This window comes from Oreochromis aureus, linkage group 23 (assembly GCF_013358895.1).
Source record: "Oreochromis aureus strain Israel breed Guangdong linkage group 23, ZZ_aureus, whole genome shotgun sequence".
Taxonomy (NCBI): domain Eukaryota; kingdom Metazoa; phylum Chordata; class Actinopteri; order Cichliformes; family Cichlidae; genus Oreochromis; species Oreochromis aureus.
In genome coordinates, this window is record NC_052963.1 from 10,088,071 (window position 1) to 10,101,178 (window position 13,108).

The following is a 13,108-nucleotide window of genomic DNA, read 5'->3' on the forward strand; positions in this document are numbered from 1 at the left end:
GAAAGCTATGTTATTAAACACTGAAAATAGTGAACATAGTCACTGAGTCACTGAAATACTTGGAAATTATTCCAAATAATAATTGTTGAAATAATTTCAACTATGTGATTTTTAAAATAAACTTTCAAAGTTATGTTGCAAATCAAGTTAAGGTTAACTTGAAATACAATATGTAACTCAAAATTTCATGTCATTTTCTTTGAAATGTGATTTACAATGTTAAAAATGTAAGATACCTCCAAATCCTGATATAATTACCTGAAATTCTGACTTATAGATGGCAAAAATGTTTTGTTTTGTTTTTGCTTGCATAGAAATGTCCTTCCTACTGGCCTCCCAATTCATTTAAAATGCTGCCACTAGAATACTGCCTACACACCAAGAAGAGAGAACACATTACACCAATTTGTTCTGGCTTCTTGTGTAATACAGCACTGAATTTCAGGACCTGGTTTGCTGAATAAAGAAACAAAAAACAGACACATCTCTCAGACCTGCAAGGACCGGTCAGCTAGTGGTGCCCAGAGTTCAAACCAAATCCAACAAACTGACTTTAAACCAGTGCACAGTTGTGATTCAGCTGTGTTTGGGGCCTAGAGCTGCCCCAACTCAAGCTATTTTTAAAGCCAAGCTAATGACTTTTTTTTCTACTGCTTTTACCTAATATGGACTTTGTACTTATTTAATAAATTCAGATGTAATCTTACCTGCTCTTTCATTCAACTGGTTCATATTTTATTATGTTATTTTCTTTATCTTTTACTTTTTTTTCCCTGTCTTTAGCTTTTAAAGTGTTTTTTTCAGTCTTTTTTAAATTTTCATTTTAATATTCTTATGAAGTTTTCCTTTCTTTTAAATATTTCAGTAGATTATGGAGAGCCCGTTGAAATGCCTGTGTGTATAAACTGTGTGTGTCCGTGTGTGTGTGTGTGTGTAGACGTTAGTGCCTTCGTGTGTATGTTTTCTTTTGTGTAAGTGCGCGAGAAAAATCGAGCGAGCGCGCTCACAAGTTAATGAAGCGGTCACACATGCGTTGTTTTCCCATCTGTTGTCAGTGTCCTCACAAGGTACTCTGAGTGATGTCAAACAGCAGGAGGACTATATATTTCAACAAGAACTTCATTTAACCAACGAGCCCTGTCAGAAGTAAATGTCAAGACGTTTGGGGGGGAAAATGACTGAATAACAAAGTTGGAACATGTGACAGAAATCCCTCATTTGGTTTTAGACGTGTATCCTCTCGTATAACTGTTAAGAAATGGTTGAAACTTGGGAATGCACATGAGCTGCAGTAGTATTGCTCACACGGATTCAAAGTATGACATGGTTTGCTTGGCCTAAACAATTTGTCTTGCACACTTTCTTGGCTTACACAGGCAGTATTTAAAAACCTCTGTGCAGGTAGGAGACACAAGTGCCATCCCGTTGTTTTGTTTTGGGGTTTTTTGGGGGGTTTGTGTTTTTGTTTTGTGGTATAGGTGATAATTAGCTTGTATAATAACTGCAGGGTGTGCTGACCTGTGCTATTTCTCTCTGGTTGAATGGAGGGAGAGCAGGGAGAAAGAAAATCACGATAATTAGATGATGCACTGACCTGTAGCCTTCCTGCTAATTTTTCTTCTCTGCCTAAATTTGCTGAAACAGGCAACATGAGGCGGTAGAGGCACCCACATTAAATCTAATGACAAAGAACATCAAGCCCATCATTGGAGGCAAAGCTGGTTTTAAAACAAAAGAATGATAAACAGAAAGGCAGGAGGGAATGTTTAGGCTTATTTATTGGGTGCATACATATGTAATCATAATCACCGATTTTAGTTAGGTTCAGTTTCTCCGATTATATCACTGCATGCCCTTTCTCCAAGGACATATTACCAACTACTAACACATATTTCAAAACCCTTGTAAAAGGAGAACCACGCTCAGTCATGACATTTTATTTAAGGGTGCTTAGCAAGGCTGAATAAACACCATTTGTGTGTGTGTAGTGCGTGGCTAAAAAATGTCCCCTGGTTAAATGACACTTTGGTGCGGTGGTGGGGAATCTTTATTCTCTCTGTTGCACGCATGCTTGGGCAGCAGAAAAGCTCAAACGTTGTTTTTATTCAAATCAATAGGTTTGACCTACGTGAATGCACATGTGCTGGACATTAGAGGTGACACAGCTGCAACCAAGATGCATAAATGGGTATACTTAGGATGCACCAGTGGGGATCATGATGATTGCGGTTGATACCAAGAGGAACACAGAAATAGCACAAAAAAGTCAGTTCCTCCAGCTGCTGCTTGAGGCTGCCTCCAAAAGCGAGTCAGTCCCAGTAGATTAGCATCTTAAAATGCCAAACTTTAAAGCAGAAAAACATGTTTACAGCCCTGTGCTCTATAGCTAATTCCCACTTCTAAACAACTATACAGGAGTGTTTTTGTTTTTGTTTTCTTTTAGCATGACTCCTTTTTTTCTGGAAGAGAGTTTTATAGAACCTAAGACATTTTCCTCCATATTTCAAAGCTATGACATCACAAAAATGTGACTGGTCAATGTTGATCGTGGAAAAACATTATTGGCACAATAACGGGATATCTCATAGACCCATTTGTGCTATAATCAGCTAATTTCAGTTCATGTGGGGCAGGAGGAAAATGTGGTGATAAAAACATATTTTTTTCTTTGATAGCACAAGGGGACAAGCCCATGATTTCTCTAGGACAGAAACAAGCACATTATACCGCTAACACAATCTCAGTTCTTTGCAACCCTCTACACAAAAAACATGCTAACACAAAGCTAGTCACAAAATGAAGATAAAGTTAGTCGCATGCTGGCCCCAGCCCAGCAGCCAGAGTCTGAAGTTCAACAGGTAACAGAGGCAGTGACGTTGTAGCCTCCATTCCATATTTGTAAAGTGGAATTACCATGGCGATCCCTTTAAAGTCTCTTTGAGTTTGTTTTCAACTTTGCTTTGTGTTCTTGGCACGTTACATACGTAAATACTAAAGGAAAGATTGTATATGTGTCCTCATTCGGACAATCATTTGAGTTGTGTGCAGAACTGTAGCCTATGGTTGATATTCCTAACTTGTAAGTATGAGACAATGTATTTCCATTCATTTTACTTAGAAGAAAAGTACTGAGAAATGTGTAATCCATTACTTGTTTTGAGTAAAGACTCCAACACTGGTTATGATTCAACAAAGCTAAGCTGAAATACTGATAGTGTATCCGTATGTGCCTATATACTGTTCTACATAACTTACAATGGCACCTTTGTAAATGTCTAATTTTCAACTTTACCTGAACCTAAAGACAAAGAAGTATTCTAAAACAGAAAGTGTTGGTTGCAAACTGTTAACCTGTTGGGTTACTCTAACTGAACAGCAGAAATGATGTGTTCATTGTGTGGCATAGAAGGCCGTTTGCCAGAGAAAACCTTCTCTGTGCTGATCTAAAATCAGATTACTAGCAGCCTAGTAGGACCACAAACGCGAGGTAAAAGTGAACTTACATCATCAGGGGTGTGATGTGGAGACTAGCGATGTGTCTTGCATTCACTAATTCAGCTTTGTAAATGGAAGATAACTGCATACTCATAGCTTCTGGATTTTGCATTGTACTATGAAAGCTTGGCTTTGGACTGAAGTAGCTATACCTTGGCCATTTCTACTTTGACCATTTTTTTCCCTTTTTTGTCTCCCTTCCCTTTTATAGAACCCATTAAAATACTCCAACATTATGCAAATGTAATCCCAAGTCACTGGAGACACTGTCCAGCAAAGTGCTTATATTAGTCAAAGGCAGATTAATAGAAGAAACCATCTGGTGGACATCCAAGGTAACATTTACTTCTGCATGATCTTTGCTGTAAGACACACACACGCACAGACACACACTGCCTCCATCTCCATTACCAGCACACTGTAATAGCCATGCTCAATTAAGCACACCTACACCCAGCAGGCAATTGGTGCTCGTTAACCTGCAACCTCATTAAAGACACCATGCCTTGTCACTAATGACACTCCCCATATTCGCTCTGTGTGCTTGCTTCTGAATGCCCTCCTGGCACAGTGGCATGGCGCAGTGATTATGCTAATTGCTTAATTATTCAGCAGAGATAATAAGTCAGCACGAGATGATAAAATCTCACATGATAATCGAGTGAGATACCTGGATAAGGATAATAGAAAATTTCACACTTTTGAGCAGAGTAAAATTAAAGTTTAATATTCATTATATGGGTATAAGATAAAGAACAAAGAAAGTATAAGCTTATCTGTCATTAGAATGTGACGGATCTTGCAGGTTTTAATTAGAAAATGGGGATTTTTAGAAGATTTCAAATGAGAAATAACTTCATTAAAATCAATTAAGCAAACATAAGAAGGGTCTGTGCTTACCCTGAGTTTTTCATAGCGGTCGTTCAGTGCTGCCACCTGGTGGTCCCTGTGCCGTCCGACTAACTTGCAGAGTGAGCAGATGAGCTGATCATCAGTGACACAGTACATGTTCACCTTTTCCTCCTCGTGCTCCAGGCATTGGAGCCCTCTGAGGTGGCAGTCCGGCATAGGCTCGATGAGCCGGTGGCCGGTGAACGGCTTCTTGTTGGGGTGCGTCGCTCTGAGGCATTCGTCGCAGTACGACACCTCGCACGTTACGCATGTCTTAACAGCGTCCTGTGGCGGGTCCTGCTCGCAGAACTGGCACTGGACCGGCTCCGGAGGTGTGCTCGGGCTGGACATGGCGGCACTGAGGGGGACCAGGGCCAACCGGTTGCTACCTTCCTCGCCAGGAGAGTTGGGCCCGCTGTGAGGGGCAGGCAACGACAGCGGCAGGGGGAGCCCGGCTGAAGATGAGGCCCGTTGAACTCTATCAATAATATTCTGCAAGGTCACGTTTCTCTTAAGTCCTTCTAGTCCACGCTCTGGACTCAAGGAAATGACATATCTACAGGTGGGGCACTGGAAGGCGCCGATGCTCTGAACCGATTCGTTGGTGGTGCAGTGGGAGACGAGGATGCGGTGGGCGCAGCCGAAGCACAGGCTATGGGCACAGGGGAGCAGCAGTGGGTCTTCAAAGAGCTCCAGGCAGATTGGACAAGTTAGCTCTGACTCCAGAGTGTCCATCCTGATTAAAAAAGGCCAGGCGGGACCAGGCGCAGTGTCAGCGAAATCCAGAAGAGCCACTCAGCTGTCTGGAGGCCAGAGAGATAGATGGAGGCGAGCAGAGAGAGGGAGAAAGGAAAAGAAAGCAGGGGGATTTGTGATTAAATGGTGTGAAACAGCTTACTTCTCTGCGCTTTCTTTGGAGGGCTTATATCTCAATGAAGCAGACCACTGAGTTGACTTAAAGTTGCCGGGTTTTCTACGCCTGACTTAGGACTGAAAAAAAGACTAAACAAACAGATTAATTAGCATGGTTCGGTATGTTCCACCAATAAGCATTTAGAAGTTTAAAATCAACACCTGACGATAATTTGGCTGTGGAACTTCTACCTTTGTCCACAGTATTAAGTAGAAAGGAGGCACAGGGGCCTATAAATTCCCAATTATTTATATATTGCCTGTGACAGTGGCCTCAAGGCCCTTTATTTTGTAAGCTACATACCCTTCAACATTAGAGAGAAAACCTCATTTATCAGACAATCCTCTATGAGCAAAAACTTGGTGATGGTGGGAAGGAAGAACTCACTTTGATGAGGAACAGACAGCCATCTGCTGAAAAGTAGAACACAGCCACAAACAACAGACAAGGTAAAACTACTGGAGAGACGCTCAGTGCATGATGGGAGGTTCCTCATCACAGTTCTGGGTCATCTGACCCAGCCCTAATGATAGCCTTTATCAAAAAAGAGCTTAATCTTGAAAGTGAAAATAGCTGGGAGCCTATTAGCAAGATTCAAGACGGTCTAAGTTAGAAAAAGCTGCATTAGTATCAAAAAATAAGATGAGGAGAATGTTGCTAGTTACTTTGGAGGTTTCTTCCGGTTAAAAGGGAATTTTTCCTTCCCACTGTCACCAAGTGCTTATTTATATGAAGTAGCCTGATTGTTGGGGTTTTCTGTGTATTGTGTATTATTGATTTGGTGCTTTATATGTACATTTTAATTGTACTAAGAGAAAATGAAAAGACTATTCTGTAGGTTGAAAGCCAAACATCTCATGGTCTTTGTAGCAGCCACATAGCAGATGTGTTGTTGACCCACTTTGTGCCCTTTTGTGATTCTCATTGTTGTTGACCGCACTACGCTATAGGTTTCCCTATGCGTGGATTAACACGATTACACAACATCAGCAGCAGCTGCCGCCGTCATGTTGACTGCAGCATCAAGGAAGCATCTGTCAGGCTACACTTAAAACTACTGAGCCACAAGCCAGTAATGCAACTTCTCACTAATCAGATACTTTATGTAACTGGTGTGCAAGAGTGGGAGTGAGTTGCGCTTTATCCCTCGTTCTTTACCATTAAGTCATTGTGCAGGTACAGATAGTACAGTATGTAAGCTCTGAAAAGGCAAGTGACAGAAAAGGCCTTAACAAAAGTCTAAGAGCAGGTTGAGATGTCTTTTTTTTCCAAGTTGCTCTTAAATGGGTGGGATTATGGGATGTATATGTGGGAAATATGTTTGTGCTCTACTTACTTTGGCTACAGAAGGCTGACCCCACTCGTTTTTTTCTCAAATTATATTTAATTGCCTGATGCATGATAAACACACAAAGTACATTTTGTAACATTACTATCTTTCTTTTAGCTATGTACTAGTGTATTGGTGGCAGAGGGGAATAATTTTCCCAGCATGCTCTGAGTGAGACAAAATAATTAGGATTCTAAGTCATCTGGTACATCATGTTCTAGCAAGAAGCACTGCGAGATCAGATAAGGGTAGCATGACAGATGTTTTAACTAGTTACACTGAAAGTTTCAGAACTCATTCAAAACTACTGTGTTCACAGACTGAATGACGCTCGCACCCAAACGCGACATAACCTCTTTGGCGGAAGTAATAATGCTTCAGAGGAATGACTACAGATTGTTCTTCTCACCTGGTTTACATTAAACAAAGGAAAGAAATTAAATTAAATTTGATGAAGCTTGATGAGATTTTTAATGGGTTTTTTGGGGCTTTTGAGGCTTCCGTACAATCATTTCAAGTCATTTCAAGCGTACTTTTGCTCAAATCATATAAATTCAACTTTGATGCACCTTTACCACTCGAGTTGAAATGGGAGTCTTGTTTTGACATTGACTACAGCTGTGGCTGCATCTGCCACATCTGGAGTCAGTTGCTAATTAGAACACATGCCAATTCATTTCTCCTGCAGAGCCACTGACTCTGGATTTCCACGTGAACCTGCATGCTGTCAACATGTCTCCAAGAGACTCAGGAAGAAAATGTAGAAGAGGCAGAACTCAAATTAAGAAACACAAAACAACAAAATGTAGCAAGATTTACTGTTTTATAAAATTCTGATTATGTTGGAAAGCATTAAAGGGGAGCTGCCTGCTAATTAATATAACTAAAAGTGCTCAAGTAAGCTAATAAATAAGTATGGCTCTGTTTCCAGTCAGTTTTAATAAAGAAAAGTTACCTCTGAGACTTTGCCTCCAAGTTAAAAATTCAACAGTGCATGCTTTCTTCATTTCTGAACTCATAGCCCTAGGCCTTTTAATACACTTTTGGTTAATTTTAAGAAGATAAATTGGATTTTACTGTAGCTGAAAATCTCAATGAAAAAAAATCCCCATTTTAGAAGTGAAATAAAAGTGAAACCAACCCCTCAGGGCTAAAAGGATCTTTGCCAGTTTCAGGAAATGTGTCACAGCACAAAAAAAAACGAAAAAAGAAAGAAAGAAAATGTCAGATTAGCACAGAGATAATTCTGAAAACAATGAGATTTAAAAAATAAATGATTTTGAGTATGAATGCATTTGATTATAATGAGTATGTAAATTGATATTATAAACCATGCTCCAATTTCTACACGCTTTAAGCATAATAACGACAGTGACACACACTCACACACACGAGAAAAATGCGAGGAATGAAATGAAATGCAGGAAAGCAATCCGCTCTTATCTCCATGGTGCGGCCTTTTCAGCAGATGTCACTGTTTACTGAGATTAAGACTCGTGTGTATCTGAGTGGACTGCTGCACTCTGAATATCTCCTCTTCATTCTCTAAGCTATCTTTATGCATGGTTTCCTCTCATCCTCTGGGAAAAAAACCAAAAAAACAAGTGCTGCAGATAAACTGTCCTCATATGAGCTCAGCGCAGTCCAACCACCACTTTTAGTACCTGTGATATTTGAGATCAGATATTTACTGTGAGACCTGATGAGCTGGTGAAAGAGATGGGATGGGGGGGAACTGTGTACAAAGACGTATTACCAAGCAAGCCCTTGATCTCTTACGTTTATATCAGAAGGGAAAGACCAAATGCTGGAATCAAGCAAATATGGAAGGATATACAGAAGAAAATGCAAGTAATTGAATGTGGGAGATGGAAGTGATTTGGCAATCACATGCTTTAAATGAAATGGAATGGGTATGTGTTTGCTTGGACTGTTCAAAACAAACACTCAGAGAGACACACTCTTCTACACTGGCATCGCAGCATGTGCACACACAGTGATACATACTCACACTCATTGCCGACTGTCAAATAAAACTTGGAGGGTTGAAAGGGTTAGCGTATACTGTTATTCTTTTGGGCGAATTGCCTTTTCGTAACAGCATCATTGGATGTTAGCTTACAGCAGCTCTGAAGCTAAATAATAATAATGGATTGCATTTTATATAGCGTTTTTCGAGACCCTCAAAGCGCTTTACAATTCCACTATTCATTCACTCTCACATTCACACACTGGTGGAGGCAAGCTACAGTTGTAGCCACAGCTGCCCTGGGGCAGACTGACAGAAGCGAGGCTGCCATATCACACCATCGGCCCCTCTGGCCATCACCAGTAGGTGGTAGATGAAGTGTTTTGCCCAAGGACACAACGACCGAGACTGTCCGAGCCGGGGCTCGAACCGGCAACCTTCCAATTACAAGACAAGGCTGCGACCTGGCACAGCTTCAGTAATCTGTTTCTTATACACATATATATATATAAGGAGAGAACACTTGTGTAGGGAAGAATTATCATCAATCTCTGTATTTTAACTCCTGTCAGGTGTGTAAAGTCTTTTGTGACAAAAAAAACAATCTTCTTAAATCCTACTTTTACCTGGCATGCAACCAATAGCAGCCGGACTGAGTTAGCAACTAGCTTGTGGCTAAAGATGCTGAAAAGATTGATAAGTAATTTTCTAGACAAACTCTAGAACTTGAACTAAATGCATATGTTGTCATTTAAAGCCAAAAAACAAACCCTTAACTAGCTGTACATCATTAGCCTAACACCCCACAGTTGGAAGACTAAGCTAAGTTAAGCTAACTTAACTTGTTAGTAAGACTGAAAATCCCAAAGAGGTCATTGTAACCTGTTTAATCTGGTATCCTCTTTATTTTAGCTTAACTAGATATGATGCATTAGTCAAACTTCATTTTTTACTTTTTGTTCTACTATAATATTAAAATAATTTAGATATGTTTATTATACCCTTTGTTTATTTGTTTATCTGTGGATTCTAATATTCTAATGTCTAATATGTTACATATGTTATTTTAATAAAACTAATGAAACCACAAAAACTTAATCTTAGAAACAATCTAGTAATCATCAGTTTATAAGATACTAAAATATAATACCATATAGCATTGTGTATCAGGTGATTTTTTAACCCTTCTCATTTAAAAGTATTCCTATAGGGCAGCAAACATATACGGCCCTATTTATTAATATCTGTTTTTCTACAAACTTTCTACACATGTTTAATACTTTCCCCTTTTCTATCGGTAACAAACATCTCAACCTGACTCAAGCTGACAAAAAAAGGGGCCGGCACAAACTGGTTAAGGTTAGCTGGCAAACTTGCAAACATTTATCCTTTAAATTACTTTGAGGCTTGCATTTGTTTTTAAAAGATGTCGAAAAACGTGACAATCCTACAACGTTGATGAAGTTGATATTAAAAAATGTGTGAGCTCGGCCAATCGGATGTCCTCAAACTGGTTCATTATGTTCCACTTGTTCCACACTGATAGCAGAGGACTATTGATCGACTGTTGTTAATTAACAGATGAACTAGATTAAATAGCTCACTGAACAAGACCACAATCATCCAATATTACATTAAAAAATGTTCTATTTAATTCTCAGGTATTCATGAAGTTTAAAACAGTTCCACTCCTTCTGGAGCATGCTTCCTTTTGTCAATCAGACTCTCTAGACTCATCACAATGAGGTTAATACAAAGCGTAACCATTAAAACAAAAGAAATCTAATGCATGAGTGTTGTCTGTTTGAAGGTAATGATAGTGCACAAATGAACTAAATATGAATTGGGCCAGTCTAAGGACTATTTTTTTAATGCACTCCATTCCAGCACACAGCTGTCAGCCAACTAACAAACAAAGTAGAGAAGGTAGATGCAGGAAAAAATAACTTCCTGACAAAGCCAAAAAAAAGTTAGACATTGACAAAGCTCTGACAGGTTTGAAAGGGGAGGGAGGAAACCTGGAGGCACGAAAGGATGAAGCGAAAAAAAACCCTCACTCTGACAAAGGAACACACACAAATCTAAATCTGCGCTTACATATAGACATGCATAGTTACACAAATCCAAATTGGCAGATGAGACAAGATGAAATGCCTCTCAACACACCATAGGTGACACTGTTGAACCATGTTTTGAGGTGACAGAGAACAAAACAGAAGAAGAACGAGTGGAAAGGGGATGTAAAGAAGTAATTTCAAAAAACTGGAGGCAAAGAAGAGAAAGCAGGAGAGAGGGGGGGGGGAGAAAGGCCATTCAGAGTGGAGGAAAAACTTGATGGAATCAGAGTTGTTTATTTTTCCCACCATCACTTTGTGCCCCATGACTGTCAGAGCTGCCACTATGTGTGAAAGACTCGTCTGCTGTGCTGGAACCACTGAAATGTCAGTACCAATAGCGTTCAGTGGGGGGCAATACAAAGCTGAATGAGCAGTGGAAGACTCCTCCACAGTCATTTCTCCTCTGTTTCTCTGCAGCTTCAGCATGTGAAGAAAATTTTTATGGGATGCTGCATAGTGCCTCATCCAAAATGACATCTACCTAATTTACAGAAGTCTATGTATAAAAAAGAGGAGAAGGCTCATTATATTTTTGTTCTTCATCTTTCATTAAAATGCTTAACAATTTTGTGTGTAGACTAAAGATGTCCACAACATATTTATCTAGTTTATCGAAACAGCTGCTTTCAAAGAAATTCTAAATGTCGTGTTTCATTAAAATAATCTGTTTTTCTCTGTCTATTTTCATCTATCTGCTTGGAATAATCTGCGATTGTTACTCATTATATAACTATTTAAGGTTGTGTCAAAAAACAGATTCATGATGTTTTGAATTTTAGCTCATGTTAGCAGCTCTATCCTGCTGTGTAATGAGTAATAATGCCATTGTACACGTTACTAAAGATATGTCCTCATGCTAAAATTTAAAAAACAGCTTTAAGCATACAGACTAATGCTTTCTATCGATACTTTAATTGTTTGCCTTGGTCATACAGTGTTAGCTATTAGCACGATACTATATAGTCTTTAATAAGCTTGAATGATGTTTTCACTTTTTAAAGGTGCCTGTTTACAGGTGAGTCAAATTTCAAGAGGAAACTGTTTCAACCAAACTATACAGCTATTATAGGTTTAGCATTAGTGCTGACAAAATTGCTAGCAATAATCATCAATATCTCATGAAACTTTGCTAGTTTAGGTGTAGTCTCAACCAGCCATTATGTAATACTTACTTACTACTACTTACTAATACTAATACTAATACTAACTAATTACTAATTAATAATTACTACTGCCAGTGACCACTATGTACTGTATGTGGTGTTAGCTCAGCTTAGCACTAGATAAATGTTTAGAGCTAGTACCCTGAAAAGTTAAAAGATCTTTTTAAACTGTTATTTCAGTCACAGTTATAACATTGATTAAGATTTCTATTGTTTACTGACTTTTTGTTGGTGTTCGCAATCAGTGCATCGACTGCTTCAGTCTGTAAAATACCCACTGTCCCACATTTTTGTATTTTCAACCATGCTAAAACAGGATGTGGTTATTGAAACTGCTGACTGTTACGTGTAGGGGAGCCTGCAAAATGATTTTTGAACTCATCAACAAGGAAGCATTTCAACAATAGATCCTGCTCTTTCAGATGCATTGTTAATGTAGTGATACCAATTTTACTGCAACGTGAAAAGGCTCATCATGTCAAATCAACGAATGTTCCCACGAAGAGGATTTTGAGAGTGTACAAATCTCAAGGCAAATGAGGAAGCAGTTTAATTTCATTGCTTTAACCATGAAAAATTCAGTCAGAAAGCACAAACTGTAAGAACATTCAGTGAAACTCTCTCTGTGACCTTTTCCTCAGAAATGGCAATAGAATATTCAATAGATATGATAGGCTCAGAAGGATCAGATTGACATTTGTTTATCTCAGTCTTCCTCTGTTTCTGTTTCTGTCTCTACTCATCTCATGTTACATCACGGTGTAACACAAGTCCAAAATGCTACATTTCTATTTTGAGAGGGTACAAATGTCATTGCCCCGATGCCTCGCTGAAATGCCTGCTGTTTTATTTTGAAAAAGAAAAGTAACTTTTATATGGTCTCTGATCCATGAATGCCAACACATAACCTTTTGCAACTGGCCATTATTTCAGCGTTCACTTATTCAGTGAGGGTTAAATCAAACCCAACTTTTACCCCTGTGATTTCTAAGTACTCTGGCTAATCTTCCTTCACCCTCAGCCTAAACCAAACCCTAAGTATTTAAAGAGACTACCAAAGATTTGGTGTGTGTTGCAATGAGTGTTTGTTAAGACAGACAAGGTTGGGTTAGAGGTTACAGTACTTTTTAGAAATGAGTTCATATTTAGACAAATGCTCACTCACTCCACATATAAATGTATCTGAAAATAACTAATAAATTCATTTGGAAATTAAGCCTCTGTCAACTT

General features: G+C 39.0%; 1 protein-coding gene across 3 annotated transcripts in view; it reads right to left on the reverse strand.

Annotated features, from left to right (window-relative positions):
- LOC116328902 (E3 ubiquitin-protein ligase Midline-1-like) overlaps positions 1–13,108 on the reverse strand; it is an 83,164-nt gene that overhangs the window by 35,544 nt on the left and 34,512 nt on the right. For all 3 annotated transcript variants that reach the window (XM_039607360.1, XM_031750800.2, XM_031750801.2), the window contains exon 2: positions 4,396–5,189. In XM_039607360.1, the coding sequence (XP_039463294.1) occupies positions 4,396–5,121 (726 nt within the window). In that variant the 5' untranslated portion in view covers positions 5,122–5,189. The remainder of the gene's footprint in view (positions 1–4,395; positions 5,190–13,108) is intronic.